Source organism: Pararge aegeria, chromosome 3, assembly GCF_905163445.1.
Source record: "Pararge aegeria chromosome 3, ilParAegt1.1, whole genome shotgun sequence".
Lineage (NCBI taxonomy): Eukaryota > Metazoa > Arthropoda > Insecta > Lepidoptera > Nymphalidae > Pararge > Pararge aegeria.
The window spans coordinates 20,460,812-20,485,950 of record NC_053182.1 but is presented as its reverse complement, the minus strand read 5'-3'; the positions used below and the strand labels follow the sequence as shown (position 1 = coordinate 20,485,950).

Genomic DNA, 25,139 nt, shown 5'->3' with positions numbered 1-25,139 from the left:
AATGAGTCGTGCTTTTTCGAGCGTGCGTTAGCCGTCGTTAGTACTCAACAGTATATCTTTCAAGGTTACGCGGACGAACTCCTGGGGTACCGCTAGTGTTATCGTTATCTTTATCGTTAACAGAACTTCGCCGCCAACTGGAGACCGCGCAACGCGGCACCGACGCGGTCAGCCTGGGGCTCCGAGCGCTCGGGTGGCGGGAGAGAGCGCTCGCGAGCGGCGCAGAGAGCGGGGCGGCGAGCGGCGCCGGGAACCACGCCGTGCCCACGCTGCGCCTCGCGGCCGCGCAGGCCGAGCGCGTGTTCGCCAGCACGCGCGCGCTCTACGACGAGGCCGCGGAAACCAGGCGGAAAGTGCGCTACCAGTTGCGGCGGAACCTGGCTGCTTTACAGAGACTGGGCGACACGGCGCTGGGAGCTGCCGAGGAACATGGTGAGTAAGTAGGTGTGTTGATTATTTATCTCTTCGCTCATTTAATGAAGTCGAAGCTATTCAATAAATTGACGAAGAATCAAGAACGCGAAATGTCATAAAGTTGATTTAAGAAGACAAATCAGGAGTCTTGAAACAGAAAATTTACAAATTTCAGGTGAAATAGATAGATGTGTCATGTGATATATTTAAAACAATATTTAAAAACTACATTTTATATAACTATATTTTATATTAGACTATTGCAGTCTGTGCATCGACATCCCCGAACGCCAATTTATTTTTTATTTTTTTATTATTAATAATAAATATACTACAACAATACACACATCGCCAACTAGCCCCAAAGTAAGCGTAGCTTGTGTTATGGGTACTAAGATAGCTAATGAATATTTTTATGAATATCATACACATAAATACTTAAACAGATAAACACCCAGTACTGAATTCATGGACTTCATACAAACATTTTTCCAGTTTTGGGAATCGAAGCCCATTGCGCCAACCGGAGGTTCATACCAGCTATGTTTGATGACAATGAGTACAAAATGGCGGATTACATAACTTTTATTGTAACGTTTAAGGTTAAGACGGTCGCGGATGACGCTTTGTTCCATATTGGTAGTCTGTTATAATAACAATACAACGGATGTAGTGTCCCAGATCCGCGGCAACGCGCTGCGAGGGACGGAGGTGGCGGAAGCGCTCGCAGCGGCTGCAGCGGCCAGGGCTAAGGAGCACCAAACCGCCGCAGCGTCGCTGAACCCAGCGCTTCAAGCGCTGAGGGAGCAAATACAACGCGCCAAGCACGCGGCGTCTTCTGTGAGTACATCATCTGAATCCTGAATGGTCTGCATGAGAAGTAGGAAACCACATTCGATTGCATTTTTGTATCCTGCTGTCCCCTAAAATAATATTCAGTAAATTTATTTTCAGCCAATATATTTTCTAAATGTATTATCTTCATTATTGTAAAATTTAATTCACAGATTTTCATGCTTTCTATAAAATAGTCTTTGATAAAAACTGTAAAATATGTATATATTAAAAGATAATAAATTGAAATATTTTTGATACAACATCTAAGATTTAAAAATATTATACAAAAAATATAGTTCAAGACTAAGTAAGAGAGCTAGAATTATAATATATTATATATATTTTTATATAAATGAATGAATGAATGATTTATATATTTCTTCACATTACTTAAATGCATAATGTTATAATGACACTTGTTCGATAATATTTAAATTTAAGTAAGGGTAACTTTAATTTTCAATTTTTAAAAAAAAAAAAAAAAATATACTATTTTCGAAAATAAGTTAAAACGAAAATCTCGCAGGTTATACTGGATTCTATAATAATATAAGACAGCTGTGTCAGCTAGTCAGCGGCATATAAAAACTAAAACTTTTGATACTAAATAAGCCTCTGTGTCGATTAGACAAAAGAGGTGCTATATTGACTAAATCTTACCACTCTTATATTACTAAAAATCTTATAAGAGACTGCACTTTTAACGTCAGGGGCCAGATGGTGCCATCATGAAATATATTCATAAGCTCTTACTTTCTTATAAAATAAGAGTAAGTTTTTCTCCTTGTTGAGTAAAATAAATCTTTCTAAGTCAACTAGTACAGTATTATAAGTGATAGGAGCGTGCCACTGAAATGCTTACGGACGAGTATGCTCGTGTATATGCCAACATACAGTATTATGTTTTTTATGTTCATAGATATCGGTGTCAGTAACATCGCCCCCAGGGGATGCGGGTGTGGGGTGCGCTCGTGCGTACTCCGCCTGGACAGGGCCTGCCGCAACGCGTGCTATACTAGCTTTGAGCTTCGAAACTATTGTGCATGATGGCACACTACTATATTTGCCTGATCAGGTGAGAATGCATTTCACAACTTTTTACCATCTAAACCTGAGAAGAAAAGTTTCCGCGCGCATATAATTCTACTTCTTGCAGTCCTATGCCACAAAAAAAAACATTTTTCTTCATATTTCTTCTCATCCTTTAACAGTCTAGTAATGGACTAAATGCCTCTCTCAACGGAATGTTTTTCCCATATTCACCATGCCGGGCAGACGGGTTGGAGAACGCAGGGGATGGAAGTCGTAGCACGTAGGACACTGCTGCCCGTACTCCATTATATTTCCTTAATCGCCTCGTACGACACCCGCAGTAAAAAAAGGGCGGTGACAAATGTATTTAGATCTGCCGTCAAGACACAATTATAATAAATATACTAATAAATAAATATACTACGACAATACACACATCGCCATCTAGCCGTAGCTCGTGTTATGGGTACTACGGTGACTGATGAATATTATTAAATGAATGAATGAATGAATGAACACACTTTTATTGTACACCACAGAGAAAATTTACAGAGATACAAATACAACAGCACAATAAGGTAGAACGTACAATTTGGCGGCCTTATCGCTAAATAGCGATCTCTTCCAGGCAACCAAAGGCATACAAGAAAATGTTATAAGAAATAAGTAGGTGGTATAACAAACAAAATTAAATATTAGGATTTAAAACTAAATTAACATAAAAAAAACATAAAACATAGTATATACTAAACATAACATATTAAAGATATATACAAAAATATAAAATATATTCCATACATATATCCAAACATATAAACATACAAATACGCTACTATAAATACTATTATTATGAACAATATACATAAATACTTAGAATATAAATATTAACACCCAGACACCGAAAAACATTCATGCTCATCACACAAACATTTTCCAGTAGTGGGAATCAAATCCACGGCCTTGGACTCAGAAAGCAGGGTCGCTGCAAACTGCGCCAATCGGCCGTCAAAATTAATTTCTTCTCATCAGTCCATATTAGTATTATTTACCTTTATAATGCCTGTTGAGTTTAAAAAGGCTAAATACTAAATATGTGACACAGAGACATGCATAATATACAAAAGAACAACTTACACGTCTTCTTTCATACTTTCAGCTAACACGCATACAAACATTCTCCATTATATATACACAGCGCACACAAGCATAGCCATCCCAATTAAATAATGTGAAATACTTATAACCAGTCGCAATTAAACCTTAACAAAGTGCATACGTATTTTCTTTTAAAGTATCCACAAGCTGCACAAATTAACCTTATTACATTCAACAATGCCATTTAACATTTCTTACGTTTGTGAGTTAGTGTTAACAATTGAATACATTGGATACAGGAGGACTCTGAACGGTTCATGCGTCTGGTGGTTGAAAATGGAAGGCTTAAGCTGAGATGGAATGTAGGTGGTGGTGAAGGCGTTGTTGAGCATCCTGAAATACTCCAGCCAACACTTGACGATGCTGATCATACAACCTACAGTCTGCATATAGAGAGGTGACCACCTACACTTTTAAAATCCATATACAAAATTAATACTCGGCAATTTTTTTTTTTTTGGAAATTTGACTTACTTTTGAACTGACAAAATTGACCCAAGAATAAAAAAAATCTGGATATACAAATAAAAATACAAAACGAGACATAAATTTTTTTAATTGATTCCCAGAAATTTCGTTCTGAAAATGCTTAAGTTCCTCCACCTTTAACAAAACTACTTAGCAGCAACATATTAGACTAGTTTTATTAACATTTTAGTTGCATCCGGCAGGGTATGGGGCACTGTCAAACTGCGTGTCGAACGCGTGGGACAACCGGTCATTACGTCGTCCAACAGCACAGTGGTTACTCCAGGGTCAGGGCTTCTCCGACCGGCATTGTGGTGGCTTGGAGAGACGGGTGCTCCGCTGCCAGCCTGTGTTCACTCGTTGCATGCTGATCATGGAGCGATAGGGTTGTGGGCTTTTGCAAAGCAGCCACCTACAGCAAAGTGTATTGGCTGCACGCAGAGGTAAGTGAAAATTGTTAAAAGACTTACAATTACTCAACAACTAACGACAACAGTACTCTTCACTATCGACTAGAATTATTGATTTGGGAAATACCCTATTGTCTGTTGACCCTATTCTTGATGGCAAAGATGATTTGAACCAAGTTCGAATTGTTGATTTTGGAAAGACTATTAGAGTATTTCCCAAATTAATAATTCAAACTTATTAAAGTCTCACCTGTCATTCCTTTCTATCATAGATATATTTAACTGTTTGATGTGCTCAAATCATCGTTGCGATCAAGAAATGCTTAGATTATTCTTGTTTCAGTTGTCTTGTATTCTAATGCTAGTTTTATTGATTTCAGATGGTATAGTAACTCCCGAGGAACGGAAGGTATGGTCTGGCTGGGTGGTTCAGGCTACGTAGCTTTGCGTCGCTCCCGCCGCCCGTCGGACCGACGTCGATTCAGCCTTGCACTAACGTTCCGCACTACTGACACTGATGCGTTACTCTTCCTCGCTCATGATAAGGCTAATGTGAGTGTAGACTTTACTTAATTAAACCTTGGTCACTACTAAATTAAGATAATCTTAACCTCTCAACCTCTACACATTAATTTTCTAGACTGTTTCAGGCATAAATCGAAAGACAACTGTATTTTTTTTCAGAATCGTTCGGTGTCTGTATGGGTGCGTTCTTGCCGCGTGGTGTTCTTGGTGCAGTACTCGGAATCAAGGCTTGAAATAACGGCAGGCGGGCGACACTGTGATGGCCGTCCAGCTCATCTTCAGGCTACGAGGGTTTTCAATGGCCTTGAGAGAGGTACTGTGTCCTTTTCTTTACAAATACAGTAGTTTAACTGAAATGAAGACATTTTTTAAATCTCTAGAAAAAGTGGTTTCTTAATCGTAAATTAATTTCCGTTCTAGGAAATAGTTTTTCGTATTTTGGGACATCATCTGATTAAGTGGGGCTTATGGGCCATCCATATCATGCCTAAATAGAAAGATTGGTAGTAAGGTTTGGGTAATTTTATCACACGCAAAACTAATCTGAGTTAAAACATTGTAATGACAAATTATCCTACTACTCTCATACAAAGTATAAATCCTTTATATAAGTACTCATGCTATTAGTGGTAAGATTATGTGAATTTATTATTGAATCTGTTGGTGCTGTTTATGATATGTATGCGGCCCTGGTCCCCAGGCAGTCTGCGCGTGAACGGCGAGGAAACCCTCGGGTCTCCTTCCCCGCCGGTCCAATCTGCAGCGTCTCTACCAGAACTCTCGAGCTCTACCTACTGGGTCGGAGGGCTGCCTCCAGAAGGCGAAGGCCTTGGATACGAGTCCCTGCCATTACTGGGCTGTGTTGGTGGCATCATGGTGGATAGGGAGGGCTATGATTTGATGGATACTTCCACCAGACATGGAGTTGAATCGGGATGTGCTGCTAGAGTAAGTCAAAAGTCAAACTAATAACTAGAAAGTCAATTTACCTCCTGCACAATAAGCTGGTAGTGCTAACTGCTATACGAAAAACAAACTTCTTACCGATGAACAGCTACATTTCTCTTTCAAATCAAAATAAGTACAGTACAGTAATCAAGATAAGATCAATCTTAATCCATAGAAAGAACAATAATTATACAGTGATGCAGACCTGGTAATGGATGCTAAAAGCTTCATAGTTAATGGTACGCCTTCAGTAACCATTAATTTTACTGTTAGAATCAAAATACAACTTTTCATGACCGAATTTAGACTAGTCGAGAAGGTTAAATCACTCAGCAATTTCTGATCTTCCAGCCACTCCGCTCTGCAGTATCTGAAGGATCGGGTTTCATTGAGCTCGCGTCTCCTGTGATTCGCCGCAAGACCTCGGTGGGCATATCATTTTTGGCCCGCTCCCCCTCCGGACTTCTACTGTACAGAGCTCCGACCATCGCGGTTGATGACAATGAGGTTGAAGAAGAGGACGGAGACGACCATCATTACCTCGTTTTAGCTCTTGTAAATGGTACGAACTATTTCAATATACCCATACTTACAGATGATGGCTATTAGGAATAGATCTATAGTTAGAGGGTACTTCAACTTTGCTTAGACTTATAAAACTGTTAGAAATGTATCTGACATAAATCTGTCTAGCTTAAAAACTGACTTTTAAAAAACAGCGTGCACTTATGATACTGACAAAGGTAGTTTACTTTGCTGGAACATAGTGTAATAGATGAATAGAACATGATTCCGCTATCTAGGAGCTTGCAAAAGACGCAATCATCATATCAACCTATTACCGGCCAACTACAGGCCCAGTGCGGATTGTTGGACTTCACACACCTTTAAGAACATTATGGAGAACTCTCAGGTATGCAGGTTCCCTCACGATCTTTTTCTTCACCATTGAAGCAAGTGATATTTTAATTTCTTAAATCGTACTTCACTTAGAAAAGTTAGAGGTGCGTGCTGGGATTTGAACTCGCCCCCCGAAAGTGAACTTAATAATAGACCTGTTAACGCTTTTCCAGGTGAGCTGGAACTAACGGCTAACGCGGGAAAAGGAGAGTTAAGACTACAACTTAACGGCACTAAGCTGGACGATGGAGTTTTGCATACTGTTCGACTGGTACGAGCACATAAACAGGTAATTTTTTATCATATTTTTTATAGATAATTACTTGACATAATGTTTTAAGGTGATAAGTCTTACGCATTGGCTATAGATAATGCTATACATATTACCTGTTTGCAACAATCTTATGCCAAAAATCACCATGTGTAAAAGGTACACGAAGCTTTGTTACGCTGAATAAATTGAGGTAAGGGACAGAATTATACTGTCTAGTAAAAGTCGATTAATACGTGACCAAATTTTAAAACCTTCAATTATTGTTTCTAGGTGGAAGTGTGGGTAGATGAGAAGCGATTGGGGAGTGGAGCACTGGCGGGCGGTGCGTTTGCGGCGCGGAACCGTGGCCTTTATTTAGGAGGTGTCCCTCCTACGCACTCATCGGGATTGCAACTCCCCGCTCAAGCCTTTACTGGCACTTTGGCTGACCTTATTGTCGACTCTACGTAAGTTCATTTACTTTAATATTCTTCTATGTTGTAGTATATTGTTTAACATTATCTAAAGAAAACGAATCTCATCTGATCGTGGCCGCCAATTGAGACGAGCTTGGCAACTAGCTTCCCTTGGACAGGAGAACCTATCTTTGTATGAATGGAGAAAAGAAAGCCGCAGCCCCTAGTTCCCAGCAGCCCCACTATTTCTCGCTATGGTACTGGTGGGGCAAGGGTGTCAAGAATCTCCGGAAGAGATTCTGAAACGCGAAGGTCAGGTGGAACAGACAATAGATATCATATAATATTGCAGCTTGTGTAATGAAAAATGATTTAGGTATTCATAAAAATTGTTGGAACATCCTTTTATGTAAGTAATATACCAGTGCCGCACAAGAGATCCACAGGACACAAAGTCTCTGATATATCAGATACACGCCTATATTGTTCAAGGCTTATTTTCAGCAGTGGATATCCGCAGGCTTGAATGATGAAGATACGTGTGCTAGAATTTCCCTGGACTATTAAATAATGACAATCTTTATCTATCTTGTTGTTTTAGGTGGATAGGTCTGGAGACTAGCGTCCGTCGAGCCGGAGTGAGGTTGGCTCGAGCCGACGGCGAGCTGCGGGATGCGCGCAACGAGCCAAGGGCTTTACACGCCCAACCCGATGCAGACACTAGTTGTGCTAAGGTTACCTTTTTGAGAAAACACTTAATATCATAATTGGTGTTTCGGGAAAACGATTTTCAGAGTGTCCACATAGAAAACAATACTATTGTTTTGTGTAATTTTAATAATGATAGAACCATAAAAATATTTCTTGGAATTGATTCCATGTACCAAATATTTGTACACCGGAAACTTTACAATATGAAAGAATCTGTACTATAATTGACAACAAAAATGACAAAAAAATAATAGCTACAAGCAGGCGGTACTTTAATGAATTCCACGATACTATGAAAACTCAGCTCAATTTTCTACACTCCGCGAAATCAGGAGATTATGTACGGGGTAATATATCTTCGCCAATGGACGCTCTATGCATGTTTCGTTACGACACCAGAGCATCTTCAAAATGTTTACTTGACTTTAGAATGGATAATTTTTAACAGTCGGTAAAGCAAAGCAACTTCATTTTCATAATAAATAAATAATCTTTTGTTATTTCATGCGAGTGCTTGTTTCTATAAAGGCAGTCTTGTTTTGGAGGAAAGGATGATTTGAATCGACATCCTGTATTTTCTCTATAAACAGTTTTTAATATTTTTTTTTTAGAGTAAAATTTAACCTACCATTTTGAGATGCTGCCTTTCTTTGTATTCTGTGTTCATCATGTTTTAATGATTTTCAAGTCTCATTATCAATTTTATACTCTTATACTAATGTATAAAGCTGAAGAGTTTGTTTGCGCGATGATCTCAGGAACGACTTGAAAAATTATTGCAGTGTTGGATAGCCCATTTATCGAGGAAGATTATAGACTATTGGTCCTATTGGTCTTAGCGTGATGGCATCACGCTAAGACCAATAGGAGCCTAACACCAATGAAGAATGTTTCAAACGCGGGGTATTTTTTTCCTTTTGAAAGCTTCCGATGCGTTCGCGGCATAAACGGATAAAGTTTCGATTAAATCACGTAATACAAAATTGATTCCCTGTAAAAGCTCTAAGAAAAAATCCGCGACAGCATATGTCTGTGTAGAGAGCCGGTTGGCGCAGTGTGCAGCGACCCTGCTTTCTGAGTCCAAGGCCGTGGGTTCGATTCCCACAACTGAAAACTGTTTGTGTGATGAGCATGGATGTTTTTCAGTGTATGAGTGTTTATCTGTATATCATAAGTATTTATGTGTATTTTATTCATAAAAAATATTCATCAGTCATCTTAGTACCCATAACACAAGCTTCGCTACTTTGGGGCTAGATGGCGATGTGTGTATTGTCGTAGTATATTTATTTATTATATTTATTTATCTTTGAAGTTTACGCGGACAAAGTCGCGAGAGACCGCTAGTATAATAATAATTATGATCTTATTTCTATGATTTTCAGATGGCTTCGTATACCGTAGAGGCGGGTGCGGTGAAGTTCGGAGACGCGACTGGCAGCTATGCTACCCTGCGGATAGGGCGCGAAGCCAGGGACAAGGGTGCCAAGGCTGAGCTGGCTTTCACACTACAGCTGCGAACCTTTGCCAGTGAGGGACTGATGATGCTACTGCCTGTGAGTCATCATCACGTCAACCCATTAATGGCCCACTAAAGAGCACGGTTCTCCTTCCACAATGAGAAGGGTTTAAGGCCTCAGTCCACCACGCTGACCCAGTGCGGGTTGGTGGACTCAACACACCTTTATCAGGCTCTCGGCTCTTTCAATATGTACAAAATCTGAAACTTCTGGCATAATGTCATCTCTACGTCTTTGGTTTCCAGGGATCAAAACTGAAACCGAAACATTACACTGCACTACTCATACGGGAAGGCCGGTTGCGGCTAGTGGTGCGCGGCCGGAGGCGACGCGAGATCACTCTGGCTGCCACGAGAATGGACGACGGACTATGGCATTCGGTTAGTACATTCTTCTCATGGTTTAAGATCTTTATTTCTGAAAAGAATTACAAAAAAACGCTTGGTAGTGAAAACATTAAACTGCAAACTATAACATGTATTGCATTAAACAAACTTTTGATGGAGTCTCCTAACTGTAACATATTTTAGACTGGAATAAATTACTACGTTAATAAATTATTACCAGTACTTCACTTTTCTGAAAGAATTTTATTTATCTGTTTTTTTATATTAATTTTTGTGTTTTCTTTTTATTGTTGTTAGCATTACTTTGATTTTATTCAATTTATCTGTGTTTTTTTTTTCATTTTAATTTGTATTAATTTTTTTGTTTCTTTTTGTTGTTTAGCATTATTATTAGTATTTCTCTCTTTTCTATTTTTTGTATCCTAATTTAAAAAAAACATATTGTTCGTGTAGTTTATAAGTATAATGAGAATAACAATGTAATTGTTAATAAGTTTAAGTGGATTTGTCCGTACTAATTAATTGATAATAAATCAATAAATAAAATGTAGTGACACATATACTAGCACTATAGAAGGTACATATAAATCTATAAACTATAATAATGTAGATAACTATTTGCATAACAAAATGCAGCTAAATACAAAATTTTTGTATAAGCGGGTAGTTGCGCAAATATTACCGAGCAAAAAACATACGACTAAAACAAAGATCATCATTTACTGGAAACAATTTATGGTGACTTAGCATTTATCAAGTAGAATTTTAATTCTTCTTTCCTCGATGCGTTAACCTCTGATTATGTTAGGCATCTTCAAGGGTAATTTTAGCTTTTTTCTTGAGATTGCCGGATACTCCATAATTATAGGGTAACTCTGTTTTAAGAACTGTGGGAATGCCCATATTAGTAGCATAAATAAAATACAATTAAAAGAAGCTACTGTTCTATAAAAGTAGGTACCTAAACGCCAATTCTCGGTCTTTTTTATTTTACCGATTTGTTTCTTCTGTGATAGATTTCGGAACTTGCAACGTTTTACAAAAACGCAATCTAAAATTCTACGTGGCGATCTAAAACAATTAGTAATTTTAAAATTTAGCGAATCCTTTAAACTTAATTTAACTTAATTGTGTAGGTGCACGAATAAATTAGGGAAAGAATTAATTAAATTAAGTAAGGTAAATAGCAGAAAAACCTATCTCTGTAAGCTGTTAAGAACTTCATAGATTTAATAATAGGAAGAGTATCATATAACCGAAACGATAAAATTGTTTGTTTGTAAAATTGTTTAACATTATTTTAGAATACTTTGCATCTTAAGGAAGGTAGGAAATCCTCCCTAAATTTACGTGGAGGATAACAGGGGTGTGCATTTCGTACATGACTAAAAGCAATACTAATTGGCTACCCTAATTAATAAGCTAAGCTACCCTAATTTTTTTTTAGGTAACTCGTATACAAGGATCTTTTGTAAAAAAATTTGAGAATAGGAACATATAATTTGTTGATCGTTGCAGGTAACAGCGCGGATATCTAAGAGTCGCATCGTCCTGTCGAGCGCGGGCGCGGCCGCCACCGCGCGCGCGCCGCCGCACTCGCGCGCCGCGCGGCTTTACTTCGGGGGCCCACCGCCCGAGGCCCTGGTGCCGCATGTGCCCAACTCGGTAATTACTCACAATCTATTCCAAGTGTTATTTAGTTTAACTAAACCTAGGAATCGCCTAAATAGAATGCCGAATGATTTAGACGATGTCTATACAACGTGGAACGGGATTACAAAATACTGTTGAAGGGTGCATATATATATTTCATAAGGAATCACCCTGTAAATATATTAAATCAAAGGAAGCATATTTCTTCCATACAAACTAATTCAAAACATTCTTAGTGTTTACTTATGACAACCCTATTGAAGATAAAAGATCGACACGCGCATAGTACCCACGCTACCTAATGAAGTAACAATAGTTACATGATTAGCTCTATAATGTTAGGGCTGTATCTGATTTCTTTCAGTTAAAACTACGGCAATGGTTTACTCAAAAACTATTAGCGTTTCGGTTTCACAGATAAGTCTCAGAGACAGTAAATAGTACCTCTAAAACCTGTGAAGAATCATTTCGGATTTCGTTTACACGCTCACTTAGGTGATAACTATTGGTCCAACGTAGATGTGAAACTAGGAATATCCTTAGATTAAGAGTTTACTTATTTGTGTATTGCCTTTATCGTCTTTAGTCAAAACAGGCATTTATTTCCATTTTCAAAGTTCTACAAAAAAAGGTATCGTACTATATTACTAATAGAAGAGCTTTTTTGTGCTCGTCCTAGGAAGAACTACTACCCCTCTTGGTCATGCCGCCAAGCACCTTTGCTGTGTTTCAGTCTGGAAGGATAAAAAAGAATCCTTGAGTTGATTCCTAATAGCCTAGTGGTTAGTTCTTCGGGCTCCTTTTGGGGGACCTACATCTTTCGGGAGTTAACGCACATAAATTTTCTAAGTTATGTGCGTAAATAAAAATATCACTTGCTTAAACGCTGAAGGAATAAATCGTGAGGAAACCTGCATGCTCGAGAGTTCTACATAATGTTCTCAAATGTATGTGGAGTCCACCAATCCGTATAGGGCCAGCGTGGTGGACTACGGCCCATCTCATTATGGGAGGAGACCCGTGCCCTGTAATGGGTCGATTTGATAACATGAGAATATCACTTTCTTTAACTTGAAGACAACCATTGTGTGGAAACCGGTGAGTTTCTTCAAAATGGTGTAAAAGCCCTGTGGGGTCCATCAGTCTGCATTTGGCCAGCATTGTGAGACGGGTTCGGCCTATACCCGTCTCACAATCGGCGGTGCTTCTGGGGATCAAACTCAGTCCCCCAAAAAGAAAGCTGAAGTCCCCATCACTTAAACTTTAGTAACTTATTATTCAATAAAACGTTACTATAACAGCGAACGGACAACAGCGTTCTCTGTGCATCTACCGCCATCGACTGGGACTGGGTACCCATTGTGGTGATTATGTGCGTACTCTCTCATCGGGAGAGGCCTTTAGTCCAGCAGTGGAATGTTATAGGCTTCGATGACGATGTTACTCCAGATTTTACGAGTGGGCGGTTTCGTGGGCTGCATCAGGCGTGTAACGATAAACGGCCGCGCGGAGGACCTGGTCAGGGACTCCCGCGCGCACACGTCTGTCGGGCAATGCTTCCCGCACATTGAGAGAGGAGCTTATTTCGCCGGTAAGTCTTCTTCTATTTCCAACATTTTCACAGAGTATTTTCTCTGCAATTCTAAAATATATATTTACGGGTCAAATGCACTTCAAATTTGATACTTCTTCATACAAAAGCTAAGTCAGTTGGATGGCACAAATAACACAATGTGATTCGAATATCATCTTCACTTGTATTTTTAAAATGTGTAAGAGTTTTTCCTCCTTTCACGCGGCAAATTGATTACATATGATATAAGAAAGAGAGCGCGAAACCTTAGCTACTATCTAGTACATCAAACAAATCAGTTGAATCGCCCTTAACGCACTTGCACTACTCAAATAGCTCACGCTCGATGCGCTTCTTGGCGAGACAGAGACGCGTTTTTTGCCTGCCGCGTCTAATACCGCTTTTGACGACAACTCATACCATGGAATTCAAGTAGAAAGGCAGCATCTAACTGTACTGGATTGTGAGCAAGCAAGCATTCTGAGAACTTATTTTTTATTGTTTATGTATTTATCAAAACCAAAACATAATTAAATGAGAAAAACAATATAATTGTACACTACATAACAATCCTTAAATATGTATTTCACATAAATACAAATAAAAACATACCTAAGACTACCTATCGGTACAGAACGCCCTCAGACCAAAAGTCCAAACTGAGGAACACATCCTTGCACTAAGCTGGAACGGTAAATTCGTAAGAGCTAAAAGTATGTCTTTCCCTTCACCTTTATCCAGAGTATCCTTAACTTAACTAGTAGTTAAGTATATAGAGATGGAGGGCTTAACTCACAAGGATATAATTGTCGATTTCTCCCTTAGGTGACGCATACGCAGAATGGGCGGGAGGGTGGAACGGAGCTGGGGCGGGTATCGAGGGCAGCGAGGGTGAATCAGTAGAGCTGAGACTGCAGTTCCGCGCTGCCAGCGGGACGGGGGTGTTGGCAGCTGTGGCGGGGGCACTGCTGGAGTTGAAAGATGGGACGGTAAGTAACACAGAAATTTCTTGATATAAAAACAAAATATTCAAATATCCTTTAGCTAACCTCTAGATGAGACTGAGTCATTGAATTGTTTATAAGCAAGCGCTTTATCGAGCAAAGAAATAAATAAGTATACTATGGCAATACACCCATCGCCATCTAGCCCCAAAGTAAGCGTGGCTGTGAGTTGTGTTATGAGTACTAAAACGACTGATGCATATTTATTTATGAATAAATTACATAAATACTTGTAATATACATATAAACACCAAAACAATGAAAAAAATCATGTTCGTCACACAAACATTTTCCAGTTGTGGGAATGGAGCTGCTGACCGAAGCGGCACAAGATCTTGGTATTTGGTTTACTTCCTATAAAAGACCTATATCAGTAAAAGTCCATTGACATGATGCTGATTACGAGGACACGTTATGTTTGTTCGATAAGCAAACGCTAGTAGCTGATATAACTACTTTCTGCCTACTGAGAACTTCTTGTTATATTATGAAAATTGAGCTTAATTTACTCCCCGAAAAGTACACTCAAAGTAACGTCTGCTTCTGTCTAACTTCTTGTTAGATAAACTGAATAACTAAACCATCATTCATCCGACCCACGAACAAACTAGTAGACTAAAGAGGCATTTAAATTTATTTATTATTTTCAAGTAGGCTTTCTCAACAAGCACTTTTGAAACATCCAGTCACTCTGCTTGTTGTGACTTAACCATCGGTTCGGAAGGCAGGTTTTACCGGGAAGAAGCCGGCAACAAACAACAACAAAAATTTACATTTTAAAATTTTTTTAACTTGTGGGATGTTAGAGCGGGATGCTTCCAAGCAACCGTGTCATTAGGAAATTCATCAATTGTATTATTCGGTGAAAGAATCGCTTCTAAAGGCTAACAAACGAACTTTAGGTGGTCATAACGTTGGGCGGAGCGCGAGTGGAGTCCGGCTCGCGCGTGTGCGACGGGCGCTGGCACGCCGTGCGCGCGCGCGTGTCGCGGCAGAGCGTGTGGCTCGCGCTCGACGCGGCGCCCGACGAACGCGCCGCGCCCGCGCTGCTACCTGCCGCGTCTAACAGCGCTTTAGACGCCCCTCTGTACGTGGGTGGATTGCCAGGTAAACCCCGCCTTATGAAGTTAGAATAAAAAAAAAACAAAATTCATTTCAAGTATGTATGTTTGTAGTGACTCTACCACCGGTTCGGAAAGCAGATTCTACCTAGCCGGCAAGTATCTCAGTCAGAATGTACTCTACATAAAAGAAAAATGCATACCTACTTTATTTCTCTGGAATAGTATTGAATAAATGGTGTTTCAGTTTCCTTCTTAGTCCTTCTTTTTAGTTTAATTGTAAGTATTCATTCAAATTAACAAAGTGTTAGATATTATTTTATAATAATTTCTTTTCCATTATTTTATGGGGTAGCCAATCTTGCCGGCCCAGGGGTCCGAATGTTAATAACGCAGCACTGGTGTAGTGGTGTATAAACATTAGAGAAATTGTAACTAGCACCGTGCACATTTGCCTGGTTTGAGCGAATTAATCTAATGTTGACCTTGAGATTGTTGACATAAATTTCAAATGCAAATTATTATTTTTCATTAATATAGGCCAAGTATTATTACATGCACTTATTAAGTGTTCATACATATTTGCTCATATAATGTGAGGTGATGGTGATAAAAACTGCTAACTTTAAACTAAGGCTAGCAGCGTTCCAAACGCGCCCCGGTCTAAGAAGACTACAACAAACTTAGACAGGGGTTTTCAATCAGATGGCCCACCTGATGGTAAAAATCAGCCTATAAACAGACGAACACTCCGTAGGGCAACTAAAGGACGCCCAAGATTCACCAACCCGAGGCGTAGGTGTCATGTGACAACCTCGCCTGAAAACCGGAACACAACAATGCTGCTTTGCTGCAGAATTTAATAACCTTATTTTTTTTAACGTGGCGGAAAAGCTTTATAAGCTACCTCCAACGCTTTATAAGTACGGAGGTTATGTGAGACTGCCCCCTCTAAAGGGGGTATACCTTGGCATTTTTCTGGTTATCAGTCAAAAGATACATTATATTCACAGAAGGTGCAAGCGAGCTGGCAGAAGGGCGGGAGAGCTTTAAAGGCTGCATCCGTGACGTCATAGTGGGCGGCTCAGCTCGGGACTGGAAACACGCGCGCGCCATCCACAACGTCCTGCTGGACTCCTGTCCCGTGGCGCAGTGACGCTACACTAAAATATGGACTTAGAGAATATTCCAGAAGTGTCTTACGTGCCACTTCTGTTGGACTCCACGTTGAAATACCGCGCTGTAACGTGCTGCATTCAGTTGCATAATCTTACATAAAAGCATGAACCGACATAATGTTAAACCACCAATATATTACGATAATAGGTATAAAAATAAACTTCACATAATTAAGAACATACAGAATCCGTGTACACGACTAATACATCATCAAAAACCACTCCACTTTAGAGTAGTAGGTATACCTACTCGAACAAACTGTTAGTCATTTTGTACCATTTAGCAGTTGAAACTAATTATGTTACCTCTAATGTTCTAAAAGTTTACCGCAAAATGGGAAATTGGGAAGTTTTTGAGCTAGCAACATCAGATGTGAAATGAGACACAATTCACTGCGTACAATAATGGCTGGATGAGGATTATGTATGTTCCTTATTCTGTGGTAAACTTCTTATTCCCTGTCGCCGTGCTTTGGCAGGTGGACACGTTAATTTTATCAGTAATCGGGGGTAATAATTTTTGTCTCGCACTAATGCAGTTAAGGACCACTTTGGGTAACATTGCTATAAAACAGTGCCTTTCAACGTATGCCTGCGAAGCCACTTTAGAGGGGTCGCGAAGCTTCTATAGTTGAGTTGCAAAAGGCTAACCTTTTCTTCTAAGGACAATCAATTTTATCAAATAAACATGTAACAAAAATAACTTATGAGATCTCGTCCACCTCAATCATTTGTATCAACCAATTTCTCGTCGATCCGTGTTTGCTACATTGAGAATTTAATCGTTTTCCGATTTTAAGCGATTTCTTTCAACTAATTATTATGAAAATGAATAAATATGCTGGATTGAATATAAAAAACTAATAACGAAATAAAATACCTGAAAAAAAGCAACAACATCTGGGTGGATTGCGAAATATTACTTACTAAAGGGGCCGTGTCATGAAAAAGGTTGAAAAGCCTAGACCGCTGCTCTAGAACGAGACAGTCAGTTGTTTTTCTGTACCCAAAGTTAAAGGTTTGGAAATTAAATGTCAACATTATTTGATAAGCAAACGAGGCTATGTCTAGAGGCTGATAACGTATGTGTTATTGTTTATAGTGAGTCAACTAGCTGTCCTTTTGACTGGTAGGTCCCGGGTTCAAACGCCGGCCGGGGCAACTTGGCAATTTATAATTTCTGTATGTTCTCTGGTCTGGTCTGGAGTGTTTGGATGTGGACGGTCACCACCCTACCGACAAAGACGTGCCGCCATCCATTTAGTGTCCCGGTACGATGTCGCGTAGAAACCAAAGGGGTAATAAAACTGCCCAACCCCATCTAAGACATCAGGGGTCAATTTCAATATTTTATTAAAATTTCTAAGTCTCAGTTATAATAATAACGCAACGGGCGACGCGGTTGTTTGCTCAATTTGATACTGGAGCTGTCTGAAAATCAGCGCTGAGCATTGCTGCCAATACACAGCATAAGGCTGAGTTTGCCGTCATTTGCCATATTGTTAATAATACATTGGTAATAATTTTCAAGTTCAAGATCTTGTATTAACAATAGAGTGTGGCAATAAAGGATTATTATTATTATAGTGGAATAAAGAAAGCACCCGACAGGGCAACAAACGGGTGTGATGCGGAGAAGTGCGGTGCCCGCGACGCCGGCTGCACTTTGCTTGCGCGCCGCTACTTCCAATGAGTACAGTAAAGTTGACTCAGTATACATACTCTTAACACATATGACGATTAAATAGATTTTATGTCGTAGGTATACCTATCAATTGTAAATAATTTATTATTAAGCTTAAGAGATAATTACATTTTAATATATGTAAGTAAGATGCTAATCAAGTACGATTTAATATTAATTTTCGGTGCCATTTTTTTTTTAATCGAATAGGAACTGATACTGAAGTGAAACATTACCGCTATTTTGAAGAAACAAAATAACTCGAAACACTAGTTTAATCATAATTCGGCGTATTACCCAGTTTTTTTTAAATAAGTATTCTAACCAGCTACTAGCTTTAAGCCCACATTTTTTTTTTAGTACCACGGGAACCCAGGAGGGCAAAAGCAGCATAGCGGTACACTATAATTCTTTAGTTCTGAATCGACAGTTAAATTTAGCCTGCGTAAAATTAAGTAACTACATACGTCAAAAGTGTACCTACTTTGAGGTCTGTATCTCTTCATTACCCATATGTAAATAATGCAGTACAGTATCTTCTAACAACGAGCAGTATTCATTTTGTTATAATAATTGTAAATATATTATCTACGTAATATTTGTGTGATTTTTATAATTTATTGTAATGTGTGCAGATTAGTGGTATAGAATAATAGATAAGTATAATAAGTTGTTTTATATAAGGTAGCCACTTAAATAAAACTACGTGGAATAATAGAAGTGCTTTCAAATTAGCCAAGAATTGTGCGAGGAAAGCGGCAGCTGTCAAAATAACCCATAAAAAATAGATAAGTGTTCAACAACTAAGTTCCTATTCTTCCTATCCTATCCTCATCATTCGCAGGCTATGTCAGATATTTATTAAGAAAATCGGGACTAAATTAACTCACGGATTCCATAGACTTGGTTTAGTGGTCACTGTTTAGTGGTTTACAAAAAAAATATTTTTTTTTAATATATTTTAAGACTTTACTGCAAATGGTAACGGGCCAGCTATTCAAGGGTATTGCCTTTATATTCAAAATTCAAAATTCATTTATTTCAAGTAGGCCTAATTAATAAGCACTTTTGAAACGTCAAGTCAGTCTGTTTGTAGTGACTCTACCACCGGTTCGGAAGGCAGATTCCACTGAGAAGAGCCGGCAAGAAACTCAGCAGATTGCTCTTTTCCAACATAATTTTAAAGTTTAACAATCTTTAGAATTTTTCTGTTTGTGAGAGATGAGAGCGGAGCGGCCTGCTTCCAAGCAGCCTTGTCGTTAAGGAATGCATATTAAACCTATAGGTACCTACTCGAAATTGCTTAGCGGCACGTCTCTGTCGATACGGGCGGTACGAGTATATAGCCAAAGCCTCCCACCATTCTGAAATCAGTAACTCCTTAACTTCCCTGCCGGGGACCAGGGGATCAGTCATGGGACCACACACTCACCTAAATGCCAGAGAACTCACCGAAATCTTGATACAATCCTTTTAGCGCCGCAGACGCGCTGCTTTCGCGACGGCTACTTTGAATGTAACCTTTAATCCATTAATTGCATAAAATTATGTAAATGCTCTTAATAAATAAATTATAAATTATAGTATATTTATGTTTTAAATAAACAAAATATTATTTGCAAATATTGGACACAACGGCATTCTTTAACCCTTAAATGCACGATTTTATGCATGATTTTATTTTTAGACCGAGAAAAATATATTTTGGAGCCATGAATATGCTGATTTAGGGAAAAATAATAAAAAAAATAGTTTTTTTTATTATTACACTCGATTAAATATATCACCATGATAGTAATAATCCTGCAACAGCATGCATTGAACTCATACTGATAATTTTATGGTCGTTTGAATGGTATGTTGCAGTTTTACTACTTTATGCATTTAAGGGTTAAACATTATAAATAAAAGAGAAACATCCATTTTAAACAATAAAGTATAGCTCAATTATCGGATGATAAAGTGCTAACAAACTTTGGTTTTATTTCTTGTAAGAGAAAAAGACGAAGATAAACATAACCTATACAGGTTATTTTATTCGTACGCAAATAAATAACGTTTTTTTTACATTCTTTGTTATAAGTACCTCGCTTTACTTTATTCGAAATCAGAATTTAATAAACATGTTTTCTAATGATTAATGGGATTAAGATAATTCGAAACAAACTTGCATTTAAACAAATTGTAGTCATTAGATTATATTATGTTTAATGATTTTTTTTGTAATTTACGTTTAAGATCTAATTGTATACTTAATAGTTATACACAATAGTTTATTTTTAAAATAGAAATGTGAATTTTGTACATAATAATGATACAGCTTTAATAGATAAAAATGATTTATTATTATCTTCGTGTTGTAAAGTAATTTTGTATCTACGTCAAAATACTACTTTCCTCAAAAACAAAGCTTATTAACTGTACGATTGGGCAGCGAATGTAAAATGCACAAGGCTAACAATTTACGAAACTAGAGTTCACCCCTAAAACTGCCTTTAAGTGTTCGAGGTAGCGCATCGAAAACTCGAAGTAAACATCATACCTACCAACTAAGGACCATAATATTCATTAATTTAGAAGTACCTTCACTACTAAATACTTCTAAAATATTAATATTCTTAGATAAATTTTGAAGAAACTTGAAACGGAAATAATCTAGTTACCCACTACACTTTTTAAAACTACAATTACAAAGATGCCAACTCAATAGGACTGTAGTTTATGTTTTTATTTTTCCATTCTTTCAAATAAAATACCTTTTAACCGAGTTCAAAATATAGAGGAGATTCTCAATTCGACTGTATTAATATGTATACCAACTATATTCTTTACAACCTTTATCTAAATCAGGGCTAAGTTAAACATAAAAAAAATACTCGATACTTTGTATACCGTCTGTTCGCTAAAGCTAGGAAGATACCTAGTATTTTTTCATTTTACTTGGAACCGAAAACTTTAAAAACGTTCTAGGGATTTTTCTACTCTTAGGTTGGTAAGGTTATTTACGAAGTCGATTTTTTTTCGCAATCGCTAAAGAAATAATACTTTGAGCCACTTCAACTTAACAAAACGTTTTTTTAATAAATTTAACAGAAGCGAGTAAAAAAAAAAAGTAGTTAAACTCCTTTGATCTTGTTATAAATACCGACGACTTCTTGAGAGCGTTGCGACAGTGTATAGTTTCTTTGTTACTACTGAGGCCAGTAAGGGTCCTTTGCTTGCGCCGAATCACTCATTTTCAGTATACAGAGTTGAATAAAAAATACCAGAAACTCCACTTGTAATTGTTTCCATTTCATTTCCTTATAACTATTTTAGGAATCGTAGGTATTTCGTTTCACAGTGTAATGTCACTAAACAGAAATAGCTTGATTTTTTTATGAAATAAATTAATACTGAAATTTGAGTCTTAAAACAAAAGTTTTTAGTTTTAATGATAGGGACAGCAAGGCCGAGAGCTTTCTGGTATTTTTATTTAACCATGTATACGGCTTCGTCGGACCTCTGTATAACTCCTTACTGTGTGATATAGTTCAACTTTTCGAGTAACGATTTAACGACAAGAGTTACTATCTGCAAAATTCATACCACAGCCACGTGCGATTTCTATTAGGAAAGAAGGTTTTTAGAACTTAACCTGCTACGCTGTGCTCTTAACTCATTTTAAAAATTATTAAAAATATGTTTCTATGCAGTCTATATGATAATTTGCCATGCGTGGCGTGTTGCCATATTTCCAATCAAAGATATTTCGGTACAAAAAGTTACAAACAGTGTAATAATAATTCAAATTCATAATGTCATACCTAGTGAATAAGATTCGTGTTCAATAGTTTAAAATGAATGAATGTGTTTAGGTTTTAATTAATTTTGTACATAATAATGTTCGTATTTATTGTAATTTGTATGAGATTCGTAAATAAAAGCCCACTTTGGCAATAAAAAACATTTATTTTTTCATTATTTACTGTCATTACATCACAAACTGTTTCGACGCTTGTCGGTCTGTGACTCACAGGAATTTCACAATGATTGTCCTTTTATCGTACTCTACTAGCCCGACTCGGCAGAGTTTTGCTCTCTGATATTCGCATTCGGTCAGAAACTTAGAAATAAAATGTATATAAAAATATTAATTATAATTATGTATTAAACATCAACCAAATACCGGACCACTACAGGTCATGGATATCCTCCCACAATGAGAAGGGTTTAGGAATTCCACGACGCTGGTCTAATGCGGATTGGTGGACTTCACACGCCTTTGAGAACATTATGGTGAACTCCCAGGCGTGCAAGTTTCCTCACGGTGTTTTCCTACTCCGTTTAAACAAGTGATTTTTTTAATTAAATCGCACATAACTTAGAAAAGTATGATTTGCGTGCTGGAATTCGAACCCGGCTCCCCGAAAGCGAAGCCGGAGTCCGAACCACTTAAACTTAATATATTAAAGAAACTAAATTTAACGTACATATAGAAGGCGAATATTTCCTCGTAATAGTAGTTGTAGATCTTTTCCTATGAGTCACATACCAAAACTACCCCATTGTCCCCTATAAGAACCCCCGACCCTCAGTTCAGCAATCCATACTATCTCAGGACGCCTTCTGGACAATTTAGCAATTACACAGACTAAATGACAAACATAGACGGAGCGACTATTACTCTTCTTTATGGCCAATTTACACATATAAAGTGTTTTCGAGCTGCGGGTCACCCTATTTGTGAAACCAAAAAGTTAATTGTTCATACAGGGAATCAATGAAATATTAATTTTGTTTTCATTATTGGTTCGAAATAATGGCAATTCAAACAGCGTCAGGTCAAGTAAAGAATCTGATATTGACTGATTTCTATACTAGCAATCAGTCGATTATTAACACAATTCACCGTCTATATTTTTCCTTTAGTCTGTGAACAAAAGATAAAGTTAAAAATACGAAAATTAAATTCAATTGCCCAAAAACCAAACATTTTTGACATAAAAAAACCGACAGTATTAAAGTAAAAAAAAAAAACTTAAAATAAATTTAAATGTATGGCGTTTAATTGCAATGAATTGTCCAGATTAAAACCTCCTCCGACAAAATGCGCATTTTTTGCCGGTAACTCTAAATACCTATGTTTTTTAGGGCATTACTTCGATACATTGCTATTTTTCAGAGTAATATCACGAACAAATTTTGCATAGACGTAGTTATTCCGGCCGGCAATTCGCACATGTTCGGAAAGACGTTGTTACCTCTTACACTAAGCGAGAAAGTTCTCGAATAATAGTTGCATCTAACAATAAATGAAGGCATGATGATATTAAACCAACTGTAGTGTTCACAAAACTAAAACTAAAACGTATTGAATAGTTTTTACGTGCGAAAGGAAAATACTGGCATTGCGTGGACTCCCAGAACCCAAGTGGACTCACTTCTGGTACTATAAAAAAGATATGGAATTTAAGATAAGTGTTATTAGGATTTAAGACGCTTAATTATGGTAGGACAGGACTAACCCAATCAGATCAGTCGATTGCGTTGATAAATATCTATAGACTCTCGTACGTTTAAACGTACCATTTAATATATTTTGCTGTCTTTAATCAAAGAAACAACAGAACGTTATGCTTGAGTTTAACATTTTTAGCCACAGCATTTTACCCCTATTTAAAGGTAAAATAATCTTTCATATTTCTCTTTTACACTAAGAGACGTTCAAAAGTAAAGTTAGTAAAGTTTTGTGTACAAAATAGTTGACGTTATACTAAGTAACCTATGATCATCTTTAATAACATTTTATATGGATACTCAAGGTTTAGCGATTTGATACGAGCAGTTTTCTGGATTCGTAGTCAACCATGATGACTATGTTTAAATAAAACGATAACTAAATATGCTAGTTCGGTGTAAGTATTAAAATTGGTCTTTACGAGTCACTATGACTACATAACCTCGGAGCGTTCCCAATTAAAAAGCGAAGTCCTATAAAAGTGGGCGTACATAAATGTTGTTAATGAAACGTCGATGATGAATCATGATATATTTAAACAATAGAAAATATGCTTCTTTCACTCATACAATTCGCCACAATGTGGTATCATAATTTTATGATTCAAAAAGACGTGAGGTTACGTTTACAGGCTTTTACAATTAAAAATATTATCGATCACGACATCGCCCATTATCACGTACGTATTAAATACCAATGCCCTCATTATGTTTATAAATATTATAATAGTCCGCGCTCCACTTTCCATCGTATCAAATCGCTCACATGAAATTAGAATAGTGTTACAAAAATTACATACATTAAAATGATTGAAAACAAATTAAATGATAATAATTAATAATTAATCCTTTATTATACAGAAGTATAACGAGACAGACCATTTATATATTGCATTCAAATCTTTGGAAATATCAAAAGAAAATTTTAAAAAATATAATATAATAACGATACGAGCTTAAAATGAAATGATTAAAAACGAGAAAATGAAATTAAACAAAAATTTAAATCCCCTGCATGACATTACAAACTACTGTAGTATAGCCATTTCAGTAGGCCACATTTGACAGCTGTCACTGATAAAATTGTCAAGACTAGTAATAAAACAGTGTTTTAAAACATGAAGTTTCTGAATGCACGTTGGCAATAGGTTCTTACTCATAAAAGTGAAACGAGCGAGCAAACAGAAGCGACACGTAATAGGTAGGATATAAAAACAACCGGAAACAAACTATAAGTTGCGAAGCTTGTTGACATGCAATTTTGACCATTGTAAAACCTTATAGTAACGACAAAATAGTTCTTGCACAGGAGGATATATTTAGCTTGTGCAAGTAATCCTTGTTAAATCCATGTACAGACATAGCTGGGATATTTTAGTAAAGCAACAGATAACATTAAAGAATTTTTCAGGTATTTACGGTTCAGCTTTAATGAATCGGGGTTGCGGGTCTCGAAGCCTTTTGCGCGGAATTGACGAATTCACTTTCGTTTCACAGTCCTCATGACCTTTCCGTGCTATAAAATTATCTAAATTCCTAAATATTACGTAG

General features: G+C 37.5%; 1 protein-coding gene across 1 annotated transcript in view; it reads left to right on the top strand.

The window, feature by feature from the left end:
- LOC120637012 (laminin subunit alpha-1) overlaps nucleotides 1-17,584 on the top strand; it is a 178,097-nt gene extending 160,513 nt beyond the window's left edge. The window contains exons 33-51 of the mRNA XM_039908594.1: nucleotides 124-432; nucleotides 1,088-1,254; nucleotides 2,171-2,321; nucleotides 3,667-3,835; nucleotides 4,110-4,349; nucleotides 4,697-4,868; nucleotides 5,001-5,154; nucleotides 5,542-5,789; nucleotides 6,141-6,351; nucleotides 6,863-6,978; nucleotides 7,234-7,409; nucleotides 7,960-8,092; nucleotides 9,455-9,625; nucleotides 9,835-9,969; nucleotides 11,455-11,601; nucleotides 13,039-13,180; nucleotides 13,988-14,151; nucleotides 15,069-15,273; nucleotides 16,241-17,584. Coding sequence (XP_039764528.1) covers nucleotides 124-432; nucleotides 1,088-1,254; nucleotides 2,171-2,321; nucleotides 3,667-3,835; nucleotides 4,110-4,349; nucleotides 4,697-4,868; nucleotides 5,001-5,154; nucleotides 5,542-5,789; nucleotides 6,141-6,351; nucleotides 6,863-6,978; nucleotides 7,234-7,409; nucleotides 7,960-8,092; nucleotides 9,455-9,625; nucleotides 9,835-9,969; nucleotides 11,455-11,601; nucleotides 13,039-13,180; nucleotides 13,988-14,151; nucleotides 15,069-15,273; nucleotides 16,241-16,383 — 3,353 coding nt within the window. The 3' untranslated portion in view covers nucleotides 16,384-17,584. The remainder of the gene's footprint in view (nucleotides 1-123; nucleotides 433-1,087; nucleotides 1,255-2,170; nucleotides 2,322-3,666; nucleotides 3,836-4,109; nucleotides 4,350-4,696; nucleotides 4,869-5,000; nucleotides 5,155-5,541; nucleotides 5,790-6,140; nucleotides 6,352-6,862; nucleotides 6,979-7,233; nucleotides 7,410-7,959; nucleotides 8,093-9,454; nucleotides 9,626-9,834; nucleotides 9,970-11,454; nucleotides 11,602-13,038; nucleotides 13,181-13,987; nucleotides 14,152-15,068; nucleotides 15,274-16,240) is intronic.
- Nucleotides 17,585-25,139: the final 7,555 nt, after the last annotated feature.